This window comes from Agelaius phoeniceus, chromosome 15 (assembly GCF_051311805.1).
Source record: "Agelaius phoeniceus isolate bAgePho1 chromosome 15, bAgePho1.hap1, whole genome shotgun sequence".
NCBI classification, from domain to species: Eukaryota; Metazoa; Chordata; class Aves; order Passeriformes; family Icteridae; genus Agelaius; species Agelaius phoeniceus.
Genome location: NC_135279.1, coordinates 4200501 through 4223244, shown reverse-complemented (window position 1 = coordinate 4223244; position 22744 = coordinate 4200501). Strand labels below are relative to the sequence as shown.

The 22744-nt window shown below is 41.5% G+C and overlaps 1 protein-coding gene across 6 annotated transcripts in view; it reads right to left on the bottom strand.

The window, feature by feature from the left end:
- The window catches only part of EBF1 (EBF transcription factor 1), a 267099-nt gene that overhangs the window by 54171 nt on the left and 190184 nt on the right, over positions 1–22744 (bottom strand). For 4 of the 6 annotated variants that reach the window (XM_077186464.1, XM_077186465.1, XM_054642740.2 and 1 more), the window contains exons 9-10: positions 12558–12688; positions 4811–4937 (exon numbers count right to left, since the gene is read on the bottom strand). In XM_077186464.1, coding sequence (XP_077042579.1) covers positions 4811–4937; positions 12558–12688 — 258 coding nt within the window. Of the gene's footprint in view, positions 1–4810; positions 4938–12557; positions 12692–22744 lie in introns of all 6 variants that reach the window. The other 2 variants (XM_077186463.1, XM_054642739.2) reach the window with 1 other exon arrangement.

Genomic DNA, 22744 nt, shown 5'->3' with positions numbered 1-22744 from the left:
TAGCAAAGGAAATCCCTGAAACTTACCAGGTTGGAAATTTAAGGGACTCAAGATCAGCTTTTAAATGATTCCAATTCTGACCAGATCTCTGTACCTGACTCCAACCTCTGCTTCCAGGACCATGGACTGAAGTTTTAGATGGTGACAGGTAGTTTTTGTTCTCTTACTCTTGAAGGTATTTGACTTCAAAGAATAAAAAGACAATGATTCTCAGAAGACAACTACTCCTGTGCTTCTGTAAATAAAACCATCTAAAATTAAAAATCTGAAAATTAAATCACCTAAAACAAAGACTTTTGGAAATGCTACCCAAATAATCTGTGATCTGCAAGGCCCTTCCTCTTTGTACACAGACTCAAATGTTTTCAGAAGAATTTTCCACAAGACCATTTCTTCTTTGCAGCAAGTAGGGGAGTGAAAAGCTCCTTGAGAATCCCTGTGACATTTCAGAGACAGAGGCAGTTTCCCAGAAATTCTGTGAATATCCTGACCTCCACAGCACCAGGATTTCCACATCTCCCCACACACAGTGGCCTAACAGTGTAACACAAACACTGCTCACTCCTGGCAGTGTCCACCCTGTCCTGCTCAGCCTTTGCCACAGTCACCCTGCAGGACCAGAGCTCAGCACGGGGCTTATTCCCAGCCCTTTGTGCCCACACTCATCCTCCATGCAGCCATTCCCATCAGCAGCACTTCCAGAGACACATCCCACCCCAGAGCTCACAGCAAACCCCAAAGGCCCATGGGGGCCTTGCCTGCTCCTCTTGGAGCCCTGTCAGCACACAAAGGGTTCAGCCCACAGCCTCCCTGCAGGCCTAAAGCAAATCAAAATGGTCTCTGAATTCCAACCTGTATCCAAGCATGTCACCTATTGCCAAAAGGAGGAGCAGTATTTGGGGTACTGCTCAGCCAAGAATATGAATTAACCCGTGTTGCAAACAACCTCAGTGACACAGCTCTGTACTTCTGGCCCCTAGGAAGTTCTTTGCTCTGTTTTGGGAAAAAAAAAAGCACAAAAATCTTAAACTGAGCAGGTGGTAGAAGACACAGCATAATGCATTTTTATGGACCCTCCATATGTCCTTTCCAATAAGCAGTGAGATAAATTCTAATCTCACTTACAGTCGTGCAGCCCTACTCAAATCTTGCAGCTTAGAACCGCTGCAAAAGTCATCTGTGAAATTCATGTTGCCCATGGTGCATCCATTTTTTTAAATTAAAACAAACCCAAACAAAATCTCAAAGGCCTCATTTAAGTTGACCACATATATACCCTGAGTCACCTTGCCAAACTCTCTATGGATTTGTACCTCTAATCTCTTCCTTTATCTCAGTTTCTCCAGTTCTAAACTAATGGTACTGACACACACTTGACTCCCAAGTTGTGACACAAAGCTGAATTCATTCAGTGCTCTCCAGCGCCAGAAGAGACTTAGAGATGAGCAGTGCCACAGCATGTCTGGGTATTTCTATGTGTAATATGGATTTTTAATATTATTCCAAAATGAACACACATTCAAGGTGTGTTCAGACTTCTGTATTTCTGATAACATTCAGGAATGTCAAAGCTTAAAATCTAAGAAATAATTGCTCTCTAAGTGCATGCTAATGGCTCGCTCTGCAGATGGAAAATAAAAAGCTTATGTTTTCTTGTAAGCACAGGGTGACACTGGTTTATTTCTTTCAGAAATACTCACAAAAGCCAGGATTTTTCTGTATATATGTGACCTTGATTCCTAGATGGCACATGGGCTACTTAGAGATCATGTTACTAAGTTATTTGCAGTTAAAGAGGAAAAAAAGGCTAAAATTAATGGGTCACTGGGTATTTTCTTCTGAGAACTTAACTACTTAACAGTAAGAAAAAAACAGTTTACAGCCAGGTGGCTTGAGGGGATATTTTGTTGAACACTGATTAAAAATAATTTCTTCTAAATGAGACCTGACCACAAAATGGGACCATTAACGAGCAGGGACATTCTCACCAGAAAGGAAACTATGCTTGATCAACTCCTGCACCGCCCACAAACCCCAGGTCTTGTTCTCTCTCTCTCACACACCCTCTCTTTTGCTTCTCCCCCCCTGCTTTTTCTGCGCTCCCCTTTTCTTGTTCCTAATAGCAGGGTAAATAAGCAGCAAGTGATGCTGAAATGTTTTCGGCCAAAAACAGAGGCCAAACTCCTCTGAGAAAACATTTGGCCTCTGTGGTTTTGTAATATGTTCCAGAACACTGAGTTCACTGAAGAACATTGTGAAAAACTCCCATCGGCTGGAGTGATGCTGGGGAATGTTACTGTATCCCAACTTCCAATTGGTCCATTTCCTGCAGGCCTTGTTAAAAAAAAAAAAAAAAAAAAAAAAAAAAAGAAAAGGAAAAAAAAAAAGAAAAAAAATAGTGCTATGTGGGAGTTAAAACAAGTTCTCATGGGAAAAATGAATGGCAAGAAATTCTAGCTTTAAAAGAAACAGCTAATCTGCTAGTTTGATTGTTCTTCAAAACTTACAATGAACCAATAATCCTAATTAAAACCACTTGGCCTAGTTCTCTAAAGCATCATAGCTTTTTCTATGCTTCGTTTGTACACACCACAGACTATTAGTTTTTTTCTAGTGCTCACTAACAAAGTGCTGACTTTGTTGGGATGGCTGAGCTAATTTCGTGAACTCAGTGTGAAACCTTAGCTAAACAAAATTGTGGTAATTTTCCTTAATTTGTAAAAGTGATTGGAGTGCAAACAAAATTTTCCTCTTGGGTCAATCCTATAATTTTCAATTAACTAAAACTAATCGGCAGGCATGTACTGAACCTGCATTTTGTTTAAAGGGCTGGAAGGCACTTCTGAAGATCAGGATGCATTCATTGTTTTTATTTTAGTTTCATTTAGTCCTTTTAAAAAAGCTACATTTAAGTTCAGGCTGGGTCTAAAAGGAAAATGCAAATTGTGTGAGGTAGGATTTCAGTCACAACACCTTTTCTGTATCTATTGTAACTCTGTAAGTAACTGCATGAGAGAATTGTCCATGGACTGGATCACCTTTGATTTTATCATTATTGTTTAGTATTTCATAACGTCCATTTACTGGATGAAAAATACTGTGTTTTAAACACCAACCAGAAAATGCATACATGGAAACACTCTCCCTACTGGGACACTTTATTTCCACATTCAGCCATCTGCTTCTGGGCAGACAAGCTAAACTGCTGCCCTTTTTTTTACTGGAAAAGCTAATTAATGATGATCTGAAAAGCAACACCAAAATGGGTCCAGGACATTTTTACATTTAAAGTCATCAAAAATGTCTTTGCAAAGATAAGGGGAGCAGGTTTGCCCTTCTTTTCCCTTCCATATCCATACCTGCCATTTCACCAGCCCCAGGGGCAGCCACCCCAGTGGGGTGACAACAGGCAGGACAGCACAACTTCCTGCTAGAAAGAGAGGATGGAAAGGATTCACCTCAAACAGTCCAAAGCTCTGGGCAGCATCCTCCTGTCATGGCTCACACCATCAATTTGACCTTTGCTATTCCTCTTCTTCCAACACATTCAAAACTCTAATTAATTTTTTGATACGGTGTGTTATTGTCCAATATATGGATTTCCCACGCATTGCTGGAATCATAATGTTCCCAAATAACACACACAGCTTCCACAAGTGCCTGCTGCTCAGCCAGCAGGGCAATATGTGAGAATTTTAAGAGTCAGTTTAAAGAAACCCAGTGCATAATCTCATCTGGGGGAGAGGGTATTTGAAGAAGACAAGGAAGAATTGTAAGGCACCTTTGTTCAACTTGCTTAGTATTAGCAAAATTCAAATGAGAGTTTCCTGCCCAGCTGGAGCACAGAATTCTCTCCTCTGCCTTGAGTCCCTGTGTGTACACTGAGAGCTGGAGCAATGTGTGAGCCCAGTGGAACTCAGAATGCCTTAGTCACAAGTATTTATGATAGATCCTAAAGTTCCAGGGGAAATTGAGGATGAGGAAATGAATTGTACTGGGTTGTGCTGAACCACAGTTCAGGCAAACAGCTCCAGCATAGTCCTGTCTGTAGATGTGAACAACAAGTGCATTAAAATCACATCAAAACCAGAGCAAAGATGCTAATTCCTGTAGCACACACCTTCAGAGGAACCAATGACACACATCCTTTTTAAAAAGTTAGGCTGCTACTTGATTTATTTCCCAGGCCATTCTTATAACTACTGAGAGTGGTTTGACACTGACAGCACCTGCAATGTTCCAGTGTTTTGGGGGTATTTTTGTTAGTTTTTTTGAGGCCAAATCACTCAACTTAGTGGTCTCCCAAAGCACACTGCAAGTTGCTGTGTCTGCAGCACTGACTGGGCTGAGAGCCACTTGAGCTCCCTGGAAGCCAGAGACAAGTGAGTTATGGTGAGATGGGCCAGCAAACAGGCTTTGAACCCTTGGAACACCTGCTGGACAGCATGAGATGGAGATGTTCAGCAGGATCCTTCTCAAGGCAGGTTTGTGTGTCTGGTTCCTTGTGCTTGCACTCTTCCTTTGTTTGGTAAGTACTGGAGTATCTGTTTCCCTCCTTCCTCTCTCACCCTGGGTAAAAAGATGTTCCATTGTGAGGACAAACAAGCAAACAAAAATCCCACACTGGTGTGCTTTCAGATTCATCCCTAGAGCCCCCCAGCTCTGACTCCAACCTCAAACTGCTGCCTTCAGTGACGTCCTCAGCCAAAATAATAAGATACAGCACAGCTTTTAATGACAAAAGCAGAAGCCCCAGCAAGGGTGATATATTGCCTGCCCTATTTCCCCCAGACATTTAAAGCATCCATACCTGTGTAAATGAATCTTCCAGGCGTTCCCTTGCAAAACTGCTTAGACTTGTAGGACAATGTGACTTCTACAACCCCTGGGATGTGTCGGGGAGGCGTCTGTACACGGATGGCATGTGGAGTAATCAGCTAGAGAAAACATTGGGGAGGGAGAAGAAAGAGAAAACAAGCACTGTTAGATGCTGAACGCTTCTTTAATAAGAGTTTCCTCGCAGATCACAGTAAATAAGCTTTGAAACATGTAATTAACCTTTCAGTGTTTGAATGCAATCTTGATGTAACCCACACAAAAGGCAGTGACCACAATATTTACAATTGTAAATTGTAAATTTTGTAACAGCATTATTCCTGTTTTCATACATGCATACATGCTTCCTAGTACAAGCATCAGCCCTGGTGTAATGTAATAACTCCAGCCTACAGCAGCAGGACACTTTGCTCAGATGAATTCTGGGGTCATGACAGTGACCAACAAATCAGATCCATAAATGACACGTGATTACAGGTGTGAACATGGCCCAGCACAAGTCCAAGGTTTTAAATACTCCAGTCCCCAGCTGACATCTGTGCACTGGCAGAGCACCCTGTGCTACTGTTTTAATTTTCTGTTCATTTTGTGGAGGTGTAACTGATTCCTGTAGAAATGCAAATCTTGGCTTCTAAAGGACGCTGGATCTTTCCTTCAAAATTATGAGAGCACTCAAAAATGATGTACCAAAGAAAACCATCTAACCATCACTTCCAGTCTGCCTTCTCTGCAATAACTGACATAATCTGAGGGGGCTTCTTCAGGTGTGGATTTACACAGAAATCAATAAATAAACTTGACTTTCTTTTTATTGGGGCAGGGGATTCTGATGCTCTTGGCACAAAAGTTGGGGTGGGTCAGTGCTGCATTTTCTAGGCTCTAGACTATTTTTGGTTTTTCAGGGTTATAGGCTGGATTTAAAATGTGGTCCCTCAAATGAGTAGTAGAGCCATCTAGGAGCTCACTAATTCAGAGCAAGATTAACTCAAATCTCTGCTGCTCTCAGAAGCTACAGCATTGTCTTCCCCATCACCAAAATGTCCTCTTCTCACTCATTGTGCTCCCTCAGAAAAAACAGTAAAAAGAGGTTCAGAGAAAAGATGACAGGATTGTGTCCAACAATCAAGATACAGCTCTGGCACATGGATAATCCCTCTCTGCCTGTGGCCTATTAATGCACCTCTAGAGAGGCAAATAAAACCAAGACCATAACCTGGCTTGACAGGTTATGAGCAAAGTGTGAGCACCCCATGCAGTCAATGCTCTATGCTCTTGGTCGAATCATATCCTGGATTAAGGAATAAATTTCAATAGATTTTTTTTTTAATAAAAAGCTTATTTTGTTCTTATTTTTACTAGGAAGCAAATGTTTCAGCACTGTAGTAAGGCCCTACCAAAAAAACCCCAGACTTTGATCCAGTTCTTTGTTTAGGGCATGGGACTAAAAAAGAGCACAGAAGGAGAGTAATATCTGTCTGAGAGCCATCTGTGCTACAGAGGGAAATGGCACACACAGTAGGGAGCTCTCCATATTTAAAATAAGAAAATTAATATTAAATCAAGTTGAATGTTAAAAACAAAACTACCAGCATCAAATGCTCCAAAAGTTATTCAGATCCACAGAAGTCAGAAGCCACATGTCATTTTAGAAATTATCATGTAGGGGTTGATGTCTTCTTGTTTGGGAGCTCCAAAAGTATGTTTGCAGGCTCTGCTTTGGAATCATGTGGTTTAGAAACTCACTTACTTTTAAAAGAAACCTGCCTTTTTTTTTCTAAATTGCTCACTCTATCAATTTGGGAAAAAACCTAAAAATTAAAATAAAAACCAAAACCAAGCCCCAAACTTCCACAGAATGCTTTTACTTAAACTGAGTTGTCTTGCAGTTGAGCTGACCAGAGCCTAAAAGCCCAGGCCAATTCTCTCCATGCCCTAAAAAGCTAGCAGAGGCAGAAGGCAGTGCCAAGCAGCAATTGATTCCTAGTGCTTCAGACACCTCTCAGATTGGGATGAGCCACTCCCTGGAAGCTTCGACCCTTCCCCACTGAACTAACATGACAAGCTTAGACCATTTGCTCAACTGTAAGCAGCCAAACATAACTGAGATAAATCCCATCCTTGAGTGGTTCTGGTTAACTGGGTGAACTGGCAAGATGAGAAAAAATTTTTGACATTTTTGGGAAAAAATATTTGTAAAAACAGCCAAGGATTTTAGTAGTAAAGGTTAACACGCTCATCTTACTACATCAGTGTGAGCCTTGCATCCCTCACCCCCATTCTGGCATGAGCTATACAGGCAGCTTCTGGTTGTATCTTTGAATTTCCCAGCATTTACTGGTCTGTCACCACTTTAATGTTCTTTAAACATAATTTGTGGCATTTTCCAATACTCATCTTCCCTGGTTCCCAAGAAACGTCTGACCTATTTATGGTCCATTGTTACAGAGAGCTGGGGAGAGTTAAGCAAGTTTCCTGGTTTGTTCTCCACAAACAGTTTGGTTTTTCTTTGTGCTCTGAAGTAAATAAGTTTAACTGTGTTTAAAACCACAAATATACAATAATGTCGCCCACACATTCCCAAAGGGTGAACATTATGTCTGAAGTCCTATGGTTTAGGACACTCAGGATGTATTTTATTCCTCTTTTCCCTACAACTAAAGCTTGGGAGGTATACCAGGAGAATACATGTGCCTTTTCCTTTTGCTTTTTCTCCATCACATCTGTCATTGACCACTGGCAGGGATTTGGTGCTGGGCCTTTGTTCTGGGTCAGCCCTCAGGTCTCCTGCACACAGAGGGAACTGGGCAGCCTGGTTACACACCAGGAGTCCCCTAGATTGCTGTCATAGCAGGAGATTGGCTTTAAGGGACAAAAAATGTTCCCTTGCACATTGAAACCTCCCACCTTGGATCTCAGATTCTGGCTCCACAGCTCTGCCAGGATCTGCTATGGACTGGGAGCAGCTCTCCAAATTGTCCTGTCTCTGGTTTGCAATCCAAGTGACCCAATTGGTGCTGTACATCTCTGGGCAGTCCAAGCCCATCCACAGTAAAAGCAGATCTGCCCCTGCCTTCCATAACTCCAGAATTATGGGATGCTTTCCTGTCAGCTTGGGGCCTGATGTGGGGAACCTACTCCACCTTTTCTCCTTTCACACTGACATAGCCTGTTCCTTCTTCAGGGCACAATCTGCCTCATATTTACATGCCAAGCATCTGGAAGAGGTGAGCTGTTACACCCAAGGGTATTAAAAGTGAAGACACCACTTCTGGATGCCTCTGAGCCCCAGCTGGAGACTGGTAAAGAGTTTTGGGGAAGCATCATGACATGGTCACCCTGTTGTTTTTAGGCATCTGCCCTTGCCCAGTGACAACCACAAGACCCTGAGGTAGATGAGCTCCCTGTGTGACCCAGCAGGGCCAGTTGTGCATCCTCACCTCAGCTGAGAACTCTTGGTGGATGAACAGACTCCAAAAGAACAACATGCCAAGAACCAAGAATCCCTAAATATGAATTATGCCCCTTTCTGAATTTATTTTTAAATATAAATCTTGAGCAAGGCGTTAACCTGTAATTTGGACATGAACCCAGCAGACAAAATTCCCAGATCCATCTTCCTCCTCCTTTCCAGCATTTAGCAAATTGAGAAATGGAGCTGGACATAAAATTAGTAACTGGACCTTTCTCCCAAGGGATTTTCAAGTGATTTGGCCTGATACTTAACAACTGCATTTGCTGTTTGTTATAAATTCTTACTTGTCATCAGGGACATACAGTGGGTTGCACTAAAACCTGAGTTAGGGATCTTTTGAATGGTGGGTGGTGCCTGGCCTTCAAAATCCAAAACACATTTGGGCTGAGTGTGTACAACAAGCCTCTTTCTGTGGTTTGCTAATATATTCTAGGCATTCTTGTGTGATACAGCATCATTTCACACTCTTCAGAGTGCCAGGTTACTTTCTTTTTTTAAAAGTGACATTTTATAAGGAGATGTCATTAATCTGAGTCACTAGTTTATTTTTGCATGCTTGAGCTCTGGTTTGTGGTTAGGGAAATGGTGACAATCAGTCATAAATTTGACTTTGACTCTGTGTGAAGAGGACCATTAGAACAGGAATGAAGAAAAATCCCACCAACTGAAGGTAATGACAGCTTTCAGTGAGAACAGAACCCTTAGGGTACCTATATTTTAAAAAACAACCAATGACTTTGCACGCCACAATTCTGGGCATCCAGATGCTGCTTAATAAGCCTTGGTTTGCAAAAAGAGGGTGCCTACTCATTTTTTAAAAATGAGTCAGAGCTCCAAAATAAGCACTCAAAGCCAGAGACTTCCAAAATCAATAAAAAACATAAAAAGCAAAATAACAAACTGTGTCACAGAATTTGATTCAGCAGCAGTAAAAAAAAAAAAATACACAAAAAAGCCACCAAACCAAAAAATCATCCTCTGTTTTTGTGCTGTACAAAGGTAAAAAAAAAAAAAAAAATGTTTCAGTGCTTCATCTTTTCTTAATATAAAAGAAAAAGAAGTTGTTTCCAGCTGACTCTGTACAGCTGCAGGAATGTTCTTGGCAGGAAAATGTTTGAAGAAATAGTTCATTTTAAGCAAATATTGTGGAATATTTATAAGAAACTAATTTTGTCTTCACAATCATATATTTGCCCTGCAAGTCGACTCTCAGAGTCTGAGCACCCCAACGGGAGAGAGAAATAAGAAGGGTTCTTATCAGCAGGGCCAGTTTGGAATATCTGTGAGCATGCAGGGATCCAGAACCTGGGTGAAACCCCCCAGATTGCAGCTCTGAGCGTGTGTGCACGGCACAGACAGGCAGCAGAGCCTGTCTGGCACACAGAATGTTTGCTGGGAGGCTCTGAGCACACCCAGCATGTGCACACGATAGAGCAGCGCTGTTTGCTTGGCGGTTACGAAAGTCCCTTGGAAAAAAAAAAAGGCATTAGACAGCCCATTCTGCTGTATTCTAAAAATACCAAGGGCTTTTAAAGTCATTTTTCTAAAGTAATATGGGAGGTAAGGATTAATTGAACCTACTGGCTTAGAGTATCTGCATTTCTGCTCAAAATTAATGTGACAAATTAAGTTTTTATTTAGTTCTCCCTGGCTGAGAAAGGTTGCAATTATGTTAGAGTGTTTACAGCTAAAATATATGTTTAAATAATAAATATGTGTTTCAGAAACCATTTTAAAACTCCTTTTTTAACACAGTCAACTCCATTTCAAGCATATAAATATTTCAATTACAAAACTTGAATACATGTAAAATAAATTAAAAATATATTATTTACATTTCAAATTATTTATAACATGCTGCTTGACAGCAACAAATTCACTCTTAAAAGGAAGTTGTTTGGGGTTTTTTGACTCTTAACTTTACTTCTGAATTAGGGTAGGATTTATATTTTAAATATCCATGCAGCTCAGGTATTTACATGGATTTTGCTATAATAAAGTCTGAGTAATATAGGACCTTTATGATAATTACCTTCACAGCACCTCTCCAAAGAAGGTGACTAATCTTATTACTGTTTTAGAGAAAGGGAATTGAACTTTAAGTAGATTATACGATTTGCCCAAGGTCCCATGCAAAGTCTGTAGCAAAATGATGCTTAATTTCAATATTAGACTTCATCCCCCAAACCACCTGCAATTATAGCTGAAACTGAAGCTGGAAAAATCCACATGAAAATGCTCTGCAAGACTCATTCTTTTTTTTAGTCTCTGCTTATCTGGTTTTGTTTGGGATTTTCTGAAGCCCAGTTAAAATTATGTTTTGTTTGGATCCATGAAACGACAGGATGAACTTTAAAATTTGTCCAGAATTCAATGACAAAATAACCTGGCTGACTTTGCTCATAACTGGGCCTTACTGGCAACTCAGGATGAGCCTGCTCCAGTTCTGTAATGGACTCAGATTCAGAGGTTTGACAGTTCAATTTTATACTCTATTAAAGTAAAACAAAAATGTTCTTTTTGGGTACTGAAAATTCCTTAGACATTTTTAGAAATGGGAAGGCAAATGAAAGAACTTATTTTGTACTTCATAGGTGGCTTGTATGTGTAACTTGAATTATTTATAGATCACTATTATTTAGGGATCACTCGGCTCATGCATTTCTGCGCTTGTTTACCGTGTTCGTCTGCTTCTTTTAGAAAAAATGTTTTTTTCTCCTATATGATTTTTGACTGCTCTCATAGGTTATGAAATGAGAAGCAGTTCTGTAAGAGGGAGGCAGTGAGAGAGTTGCAGCCCATTGCAGCATTCCCAGACAACAGACCGGCTTCAGTCCGGACCTCCTCTAACATTATTAATTCCATGGCAAGGCCTTGCAAACATCAGCAACAATGTTTTGACCAGCACTCAGTCTCCTGAGATTAGAAATTGACAATTAATGGCTTCCACTAATAAATAGAATCAAGATTTATAATGAAAGATCCAATTCTGCAGCACCAGAATCGGTGCAGTTTCCTCCCAGCCCCTTCACCTTTCCCTGCTAAATGTCTGCAGCCATAATGGCTTCAATAGTAACATACAAAATGCTTACACTGGGCCCAGGGGGCACTTTCATGATCACATAAGGGCTTCAGAACAGGGCTCATTTACTATCTCTCTTTTTCTGAAATGCCCTTTCATCCACACTTGTCCTCAAGTGGAAGGATGAGAGAGAGAGAGAGAATGGTGAAGGACATTAGAGAATACTCTTCACATGGAAAAAATGCTGCCATATGTGCAATGGAATCAGTAGGGGGAATGTGCAGGATATAAATTAAGCTGTGGTGATGATTTAAGATTTATAGGATGTAAGGTAAAGTATCAGAAGATCCTCTCACCATTGGGAAGTGTTGCACAGATATTTCAGGGAGGCTGGGGTTTTTTTCAGTATTAAAATAATGAAAATTACAATTTCTCATTAAACCTCAAAAATGCTTTTGGAAAGCCCTAAGTCTAAAATATAAACCTTTCCTTGGAGCTGTCTCCCTGTGCCACTGGGGGAACTCTGCCATGGTGTCTACAGCCCTGGCCATGGCCATTGGGGTGATGCTGCCTGGGTTTTAACTTTCCACAGTTTTTTGGGGAATGTCAGGCTCCACAATTAATTATGTGCTGGGAAAAGACAGGATTTAAGGAGCTGGGAGGAATAACAACAGAAAAAAAAATGGATAAGAAACAAGGAAAGGGTTCCTGTGAAACTACAGGGCCCCTGCTAGGTATGAGGAGTCCACTGTGGATACAACACAGTGCATTTGTTTGCTGCTATGAAAATGATATATACATCAAGTATCCATGCTTTAGGGATATGCTGTTCAGAGGTGCTGAATTCTGAAATCTTCACCTCACTGAGCTGCAGCTACCAGCAGCCAGTTTCCCTGGAAAGTGGGATCACCTAAATGTTTGTTTCCTGTGGGCCCTTAGCTATTGTAGTGCTAAACACAGAATTATTCACACAGGCCTTTATCCTCCCCTTTCTTTGGAATAAAACCCACTGAGCTAAATTCTGGGCCAGCACGAGAAGATGCAAATCTCCCTGGCTATAATGGGTTCCTGCCACAGGTAAATTTGACTAATTATTTTCATAAAACTGAGCAAGGCAAGGATTCCTGTGTCGACATTTGTTGCTGATTTAGCATGTGGCCCAGAGAAAGGACAGGCTGGCTACAAGGAGACAAAGCTGTGAGACATTAGCTATGAGACAACACCTACCTCACTCCAAACCAGCATGGTGCCGAATATGACCTGTAACCCATCAAAGAAATTGTCTCCTATGATGATGACAGTGGCACCTCCTGTAGTCCATCCTTCACTTGGACTGATGGCTTTGATACATGGTGTAGCTGCTTTTCAACACACATGAAAAAGAGAAGTATTCTGCTGTTAGAACTGGATTTTAATGATAGAAGACGTGAGAAAAATAAAATAAAAGGAGCTTTCATTTCCCCCCCTTACTAACACAAAGATTTCAGCAATCACATTCTTTATAGTACATATGCATGACCTCAAATTCTATCTTTGGAAGTATTTTTTTCCTTAATTAATTTCTGTTTGGTTTTATTATCTGCATTGAAAAAAATATTTTTTTTAATTCTACATTAGCAAAAAAATCACAGCATGATGGGCAGAGATCAATTGGAAATCAGGACACATTCCTTTTTTTATTGTATATGAAATGAACAAGACCTAAGTTAATAAAACAATCTCCAGTAAGCTTGCTTTATTATCCATCAGAACCCAAACTCACCAAGGAAACTCACATAAATATTATGGAAAATATTGGCAAAATAAAAGAGGGTGTAACCCTCAGCATTTCTCTAACTGTTCTGCAATCAGATCCAGGTTGTTCAGTATTAAACCATCCTGCCCTGATTAATGCTTTGGCTACTACAAAAAAAAACAACACCCCACAACCAAAAGCCACAGCTGCCATCCAGTCATTCCAGTTGTATTGCATGTACAGGATAAACAAGATGTGTGTGCAACACATTTTGCCATATCCGTGGAGTCTCCCAGACACTTTCTTGGCATTGTATCTACTCAGAGCCTCAGAGGATGTTGAAAACCCAAGTGTTGCTCAGATCTTGGGCTAAGAGCTTCTGGTTTGAGAGTCTGTAGGCAGAAGCAGCTCAAATATTGGTGGGCTGGGGCGGTATAAACATTCACATATTGATTCTCCTCCTCTGCAGCACAGGAGAACCTTGGAATTTAGCAGTGCTGAAGCAATAGAAATAACATTGCTGTAAAAATAGGCAGAAAGCCCTGGGTAACTCCACTCCTGCTCCTCCACAACCCTGTGGAGTGTCAGGGTGGTCACACAGGTTGATGGAAAGAAGCAACTTCACCCAAGATGCTACCAACTTTTCCTTGTATGAGGTGAGAATATGGCACTGGTAACATTAGATAACATTTTAAGTAAGGCAGGTACCTCAACAATTTCATTACCCATGGAAAACAGGTTAAAGGAGCAGCATAACTCCACCAGCCAACCTCAGTGCTGGAAAGAATTATTCTTTTCTGAAGATGTGAAGCCAGAGGGAAGAGACTGCACTGCAAACTCAGGAATGGGTGCCACTGCCCAATTTTAGGGTTGGTGCCATTTGGCTGTGAATTGCTACTCGATGGAAAGGCTGATTGAACTGTTAATTTGGTTTGTAACTTTGATTATTTGATGATGTACTCCAGGAAGAACAATCAGGCACTTCCTCAGGTAAGGACTTAGTAGGAAGATGGGGATATTAAAGCCACTGTGTGTTAGCACCATCCAGGATAAAACCCTTACCCTCATGAGTTACTCAGTGTGGCAATGTATTGAGTTACTTAATGAGGCACAGCCCCTGTCCTAAATTCTTCTAATTGTAAAGACAGGAAATTAATTCTTTCACAGAAGCCTAATTCAAAATGCTCCAGACATAAAGTGCTAAAGAGACCCAGTGCATCTTTATGATTCCTCAGTGAAGTTCTGGTTGGTTGGAGCTGATTGCAAGAGGCAGTGTGGCTGCTGGGAAGCTCCTTCCCCCCAGCCCCTGGGCAGGGAGGGTGGGTGGGGAGCTGGGAAGCAGGAGGGAGCTGGAAAAGGAGCAGTTGAGTCACCCTGAGCAGTGTTTCTGTGAGCACTGCCCCAGCCTCACACCACTGGTGGTGGCAGGCACAGATGGGGAGCAAACCGACCCCAGCCCTACCTACAAAAGGTTGCAAGTGTCAGAACAAACTTTTCCACTACTTAAGCTGATGGGGATGCCAGCTCCAGGGAAAAACACAAACAGGCAGCAAAAAAAATCATTACCCTACTCCAAACTTGGCAGAGTACAGCCATTAACTTTTACATGAGCTAACAAAAGAAACATCCTGACATTACCGTCACGAAAACGTAGCGCACACACAGAAGTTACTTCAATATGTTTAATTTGGATTCAAATTACTTGCATAAAACTGTGCATAAAACCCACTGAGATGTCCAAAAGCAAATGCTTTTCCTTCAGCCAAGCTCACAGCAACAGATTTACAGTGAAAGCAGCTTTTCAAAATGCCATCTAGCCCTTTCACAGAATCAAACTTTTTCATAAATAAAAATTAAAATCCCTTCCAAATTACACCCTTTCCAGTATTCCCAGTTGATTGTGGACACATACCCCCCACAATAAAACCCAGAGGTAATCAGTTTCCCATGTGTCAGAGAATGAGCTACTTTTCTTAAAGACTACAAGCAACATTTTTTTTCCTAAATACCAGTGAATAAAAACTATTTGAGACCATAAGCCATTAACAGAAAACATATGCAGGCTTTGCTGGAAGGGTTGTCAAGCACTGGAAGAAGCTGCCCAGGGAAGTCACCATCCCTGGAGGTATTTAAAAGCCATGTAGATGTGGCACTTGGGGACATGGTTCAGTGGTGGGCTTGGCAGTGCTGGGTTTACAGTTGGACTCAATCTTAGATGTTTTTTCCAACATAAATGACTCTACAATTGAAAATTATAGATTCAAGTAATCTTTAAAGTGAATGCAAGATACTCTTGTGCAGTTACAGGACCCCACAAAAAACTCTTTGCACTCAGAGGTTGAAGTTGCTGCCCTGTCAGTGCTGCCCCATGTATTTGATTCTAGTATTTTATAAATGTATTTGCTTCATATCAAACATGTGCCAAGTCCCATCCATGGGAGTCAGGGGGACTGAGGCAGACACTCAGGGCTCTGTGCTGAGCTGGGGCTGTGAGCAGGACTCTCTCACCTGCAAAGCCACTGTGACCAGCAGCACATGGCATTTTATTTACATATGTGGAAATTGTGCTGAATCAGTGCCTCAACAAACCTGCTGGCAATAGCCCAGGACATCTCTGAGGATAAAAAGTCAGGACTTGGTGGTTTAATCACCAGGGCAGGATGGTGCCCTTTGCAGGCCCAGCCTGAGATGGAGCAAGAGCGCTGTGCATTCCCAAAAGATTTCATTATTTTCCCATGCCACAAAAACCAGAGGGACTCCCCAGCTTTCCCCACACAACCTCTCTTGTTTTAAGTGTCTGTAAAGGTTGGAAGGGCTGCAGGAGGTGCTGCCCAGCCAAGGAAGTGGCTCTGAAGGGCTGCATCCCAAGGAAGACGTGCTGAGGGAGGCATCCAGACTGCTACCTGTTTTTGAGGGCACAAACCATGTTTATACAATGACATATTTGCAGTAACCAGTGCCATTCAGGACACTGGTCTGTCTAAAACTTTGCCCTTCCCAGGCCCTTTGTTTGGAGCACCAAGGAGGATGGAATTGGGTCCCGTTGGCAGCATCACCCCAGGTAACACTGGGAGGGGGCAAGGCAGTGACCTCAGCTCTATTTCTGCCCCTGGTACAAATGTCTGGCCAGCTCAGGCCCTCAGCTCTTCATACTTCTGCTCTTAATCACTTGGCAACCTTCAAAGCACCGTCTGGAAGGTGTTTACTTCTGTGCAACCCTAGGAAAACAGAGCTAGGCAGAATAATCTTTTCACTGGAGGCCTTGATTTTTCTACATTTTGTTTTGGTCAGAAGACAAATCAAAATACAGAACTTTTCTTTTTTTTATTTTTTTTTTCAGAATGCCAAGTTCCAGAATCTCTACTTAGAATTAACTATAACACTTTTTAATACCTCCAAGAAAAACAAAATGTTTTGTTTCAAAATATTTTCACTTCTCATGCTCTTCTGTAACCCCAAAGCATAATTTCTGAAATGGTGTTTTTAAAACAAATAGAAAAAAGGCTACATAAAATTTAAATTTTTCTGTAGAAAAAGAGTTTTTAGTCCAAGTTTGAAGCTTCACTGATAAAAAAATACAGTGAATGACTTTAGACCAGTCCTAATCAAGGCAGTGAAGTGTACATGATTGATAACATGAACAGACTTTAAGTCCAGGGAAGAATTATAACAAAAAAAAAGGAATAATTGCTCATTCCTACATATAGGAAGTTTTCTCTTGTTGTTGTTGAATGAACAGCTGGAAGCCAAGTACAATAAGAACCAAAGAGTTTGGTAGCCCAGCTATCAGACAGGATTTTCAGACTCTTTGGTGTGAGTGTGTCACATTCATTGTGTTTCCTCAGAACAGCTGGGCTGAGGGAGAACCAAACATCTCCCTCCAGCTGCAGCAGGACCTTGCAGCTCCTCACTGAAGGTGATGTGGCCACATCCTCCACCTGCTGAAAGGCCTAAGGGTTGGGAGCCTCCATGAGCTGCTCTCCTTGTTTGCACAACACCAGGGCAAGTCAGAGCCCACCCGTGACAGTCCCAGCGTGCTGCTCCCATGGGCCAGGCTCACAGACAGAAGTGGCAGAGGAGGATCTGCAATCCCAAACTTACTGAGGCCATTGGGGATCCTGCCACTGGCTTCAAAGCTAAGGGCTCTATCAATCAATGTTAAGGATTTATGAGCAAAAACCTTAATGGCTCCAAGGAAAACAACGTTCTTATGAAATCTTCGTTTTTCTCAATGTACACATTGTTAAAATCTTATCACCTCCCAAGCAAAGGATGGCAGGTCCCCACTTCAGCACATGGGGAGCAAAAAAAGGAAAAGTTTTTTGTTGTGTGCTGCGTGTGCCGGTGTGTTCCTGTGTTCCCACACTTCCCAGCTACTGATACACAGGGATTTTTCTTCCCTCAAACTGTGACAATAAAATGATTACCCCGCCACAGTTTAGCATAATGGTTCAGAAACGCTCGTGGCATATTGCAGAGTTAAAGTGGAAATTATTAGGTAGCTCTTCTTTGTTATAATAATGATCACTCCACAAATAAAAGCTCTTCTCCCAAAGGTACTGCAAGGCACAAAATGCTAATTCTGAAGATTATGTGTGCGCTTTTATTAAATATTACTCTGCCCTGTCTGTTTGAGGGCTTCACTGCTCTGATTGTTTTATGAGTGCCATGTTAATGTCAGCCCCATCTTGCTAGCAGCAGGCACACATTTTAGCTTTTGTATGAGAGTTGATCAAAGGCCACGTGCTGAGGGAATTGCTGAGAAAACACGGACAAGCGATAAAAATCTAACAGATTAATTGGTTTAAATTTCATTTCAGGGTGTTGAACTTTGGCTCAGGACACAAGTACTACACTACCAGTCAGGGCCTAATTACCACATTTCCAATTTGCCTCTGAACAATGCTTGGCAGGGAGAATAATAACAGTACTAATAATACTAATAACATATAACTAATAATATTAATAACAATAATAATAACTAAACAACAGCAACAACATCTCCTCTTAGCTTCTTGTACACATTTAACAACTAACTTTCTGTGCAGGCAGTTTCAGGAGGAAATTCCTCTCCCCCACCACTGCTCATCTGCCTCCTGAGCATTTTTACCTGCCTCAAACAGCACCTGATGACAGAAGAAATAACAGACAGCCTCAGGAGCATCTGAATTTACAGAATCAATAATCTGCAAACTCCAGCCCCTCACAAACACACACTGGACGTTTCATACTCTTAATTAGGGACCTGCATTTCTAAACAGAGATAGCTTTTTATCCTCCAACAGAAATGATCTGTTCCACTGATAGAAAACAGAGGCCAGAGGGAAAAAAAACATATTTACCACAAAGTTTATGGGTGGCCTTGGAATAAGGGTTAATTGAGCTTAGAGGTAAATGTTCACTGAGGTGAATTAGTGGGATGCACAGCTATCAGCGGGGCTCTGGGACTGCTCCTGTTTAGCTTCTGAAATGTATTTGCTCTATGATTAATATCCAGTTTGTGCTGGTGACTGTAAGAATGACCTTGCCTGCAGTTTTTATCATGAAGTGTGGTTTCATCCTCTACTATTCCATAGATGAGGCTCTGACAACAGTTGCTGCATCACAACAGGAGTTTAAATGATAGGGCACATGCTTTTATTTTTCTTCTCTCTAAGAGTATTGTGACACGCAAGGAGAGTTGCATAAAGGCAGTTAAAACTGGGAATTAAGAGGAACAGGGAATTTATGTCTCATCTTAGAGGAAGTACTGAAAATATCTGGAATTTAATTTAATTTTCCTTTTTTTTTTCCTTGGGTAAAACCTAATTCCAGGCTAAATAAATAAATGAGCCACAGATTAACCCACAGTTTATGGGTCTGATCCTGCAACCCGTTAAATGCTTTCACCAAACTTTTCAGAATATCAACACAAATCAGTTTTAAGCACTCAAAACCGTAACTTATGGAAGTTGTGATTCAACAAAGCACTCAAGTGCCTAAAAACCCCGCTGAAGAAGTTGCAGGATAAGGAACTCGGTTTTGTAAGATAGTTGGGCCCTGTGAAAAGCTCCCAAGACCTGGGCCGTGGATACAGAGCTGGGGCTGTTTCACCACTGCCTTGGGTCACTTGTGGACCCCCCTGTGCAGGGCAGGGCTCATCCAGCCACACACAAGGACCAGCAGCAGCACAGCCAACACAGCAATGCCAACACCTTGGCCTCAGGACTCAGCAACAATTCTGGGACTTTTTTCCAATTTAAAAGGATAAACCAAATATTTTTTGAGGGGTTGAGCTGGGCTGTTTTGTTAAGTGGGGAGGGGGATTGTTTGGGTTTTGGGTGGGTTTGTTTTCCTCTAAATAATATCCTCTTTCCTGAAAAGTGGGAATTGTCAGGCTGCTCACTAATCTGAGCATGCTGAAAGGGTGAATCCTAAAAATTCTGCCTCCCCAGGCAGCAGTGCCATTCCAGGCTGGTTTGTGGGGCATTGCTGGGGCTGGCATCCAGTACAGGCAGCTGAAAGCAACTGAAGATTATGAAACCAGCCTGGATGGGGAAAGGTCCTCGGGACCAGCCCAAAGGACACTTCAGGGAAAGGGAATGTGGCAGAGCTTTTATGTATTTTACTGGAGCATTAAATCTTCACTCTTAAGCTAAACAATGTGTTTGCTGCTTATCTGGGTGAAGTGATGATCTTCCTGCCTTCCTTTTGCGTCTCGAGCCGGCTCCGTGTCCCATTCTCTGCTGACAATGAGCAGCTGCTGTGCAGGAAACAGGGCAGCAGAGGTTTCCCCCTGGAGCAGATAACTCCTGCAGCTTTGTGCGACACAGGCACGAGGATGTGATGCCCTGCTCCTCGATATTTGGGGGTTTTAGCATATGCAAGCCTTAAAGATTACAGCACCCTGCCAAAAATGGCAACCTCCTCCCGGTCCTTCATGACATCTGCACTGGGTGAAATCACTGAACCAAAAATACACGAGCCGTGCAATCCCTCCAGGTTGGGGGAAGGGAAAGGAAGGGATGGAAGGTTGCATTTTTTCTGGTTTCCAGTAGTGAAATTAAAGGTCTTGGCTGTGATTTTCTGCTGAATGTTTTGGATGCACGGCTCCCATTAATGGGAAATGAAAATGTAAATTACCTGGGATAATATTCCACCTACAATCAATACTTAAGCCAGTGTTTCTCTTTTATCCTTGCTGATGCCTCAGCTAGCAAAGTTACATTTCATGGAGTCCTCTGTGTTTCTCTTTCCTTAATGATTTCCAAAGCTCTCAGTTGTTGATCAGTGCCTGAAAAATGACTGCATGGAAAAAGGAAGCAATCCAGAATAATGAGAGACCTGTTACAAAAAAAAATCTGCTCTGTATTTTACTTACAACATTTCCATAAAATAATAATTTAGTTATCTCTGTATGATTGCAAGAAATGTATTTTCATTAATTCTCTTAAACCCTTTCACATCACAGAGGAAGTTCTGGGAGTTTCTTTGCTTATTTGGGTTATTTTTTGTTTTACTTTAGGAGCTACCTCCTACTTTCCAAAAATTAATAAAACAGTCAGAGTCCTTACTTTCTCCCTGCAAGTCTGTAAAACTTGACCTCCAAAGAAAGGTCTGTCATGTCTGTTTGGCAAATAATAAATTCCCCAAGAAAAATGCAATGTTACAAATCCACTTAAAATTATGTTAAACTAAATAGATAGGTTCTACCTAAACATTAATATATATAAACAATACATGTTTTCTTCTTCTTGAGAAATATATCTGCACTCTCTTTAAATGTATATATTTCAAGAAGCCTAATTTATTGTCAATTATTTTTATGTGCTACCCTGATTTTTTTATTCAAAGGAAATTTTGGGCTGGCTTTAAGCTCTAATTTTTTTATTCATCATTTTTGCCCCAGAATTGCAGGACTTTCATTTTGAGTCAGCCATGAGGAAACTGCTGCAGGTGGCTTTGGCCAAACATTGCTAAACTAGTGCCTGCCCCTCAGCCTCAGCACTCCCTGTGCTCTTGAGCAGCTCAGGTGCTCAGGGATGCACAGACTGGGTCAGGAGGAAAACCAGACATTCAAGAATATTGCACAGGGCCTTTCAAATCTTGGCATCACCTCCAGCTGCACAACAGGGGATGGGTTTGCTCAGACCTCAACACCAAAGCAGTGGCTGTTCTGCTCCCCCAGGGATGCACAAACATATTTTGACCCCCAAGTGAGATAAATGTTTTACCACGAGCCCCCAGATTATTGCAACTCTGTTCCTTCAGCCCTTCCTCCACCCCATGGTGCCACTTGCAGAGGAACACGAACAGCGTGTGAAAGCCAAAGGCAATAAACACCATGCAGGAGACTGAGGTGTGACACATGGATGGGATTGCTGTATCTGAGTATGGGCTCCAAAATTTTGTTAAATCAACAGTGAAAAAAAAAAATATATCTGCCTTTCCCATTGCAATTTCAATGGCTTTCCACCATCCACTTCCTTTATGAAGTTATGAAGCCCAGTTAAGTCACTATGACTACTTTAAAAACAATAGGCATGTCCAGAAAGGAGCCTGCATCTGGTTAAGTGCACTGAAGTTTAAAACTAATTGTACTGATGCAATTTCTGGGTGAGGATGGAGGCAACCTTGCGAATGGAAGCCCAAAATGAGTACTATAAATCAGCCCTAAAAGTTTGTCAAAACAAACATCTCTGCATAGTTCTGATACTCCAAAGCATACTTGATTTAACTGACTGGTTCTTCATGATCCAACAAAGAATTTTATATTTGCTAAATGTTAACCCTGTGTTTTACTGCATTGCTATACCCCAACCCAACAGAAGGGCAGGTGGGTACAATTTCAAAATTCCTAGTTTGTTTTACCACCAACCCTGGTCCTGTTTCCTCATTTTCATTTTCCATCAGTACCTTTGCAAAACAGTAAATCCCTCATAGTAAATCTCCCTAGAGTCACAACACAGGACCAGACAAAATCCTGTAAGGTGCAACAGGGTCAGCATCCAGAGCACAACAGGGCTGAGCCTTGATGCTCCAACACCCACTGGTACATTATGGCCACACTGGCAAGGTTCAGTTAGTGATACACAGAAACTATTCTAGATGAAACAGAGTTCAAACTAAATCTAAATTCTCACTGCCAAACTAAACACTAGTATCAATTACATTTTTATTACATCTTTTACTATCACAAAGAAAAAACCAGAACCCCACATCCCTCAAATTAATTCCCCCCGACTACATTACACAGTGCAACAATCAGAAATTCACCTGAGATGGATTCTACAGGAAACAAAGAATTTATTTTCCTGGAAAAAAACAAAATCCAACTAATATAATCTTCAGCTGGGGTCTCTTTGTTCAACAGAACTGAGAAAGTCTGCCCACAACAGAGAGCTCACAGTAATCGTCTTTCAGAAACAAGAACAACCCGTGCAGAAACACAAAGCAGTTCTGCCAGGGACAGGGAGTGCCTGCAATCCAGTTTCTTCAAGGGAAATTCAAGTACCCTAAGAGTTCTTATTCCTCATCTGATTTCTCTCACAAATCACAGGCTCTCTAATGCAATTTTCTGGAGTCTGAGAATCATAAAGTCAAATATGAACAAGTCTAGTGGAAAATCTGTGACGCTAATCTTGGCCTACGTTGTACTTTTAACAGGCACTGAATTTGTGCACCGGATTATCCAGATGGC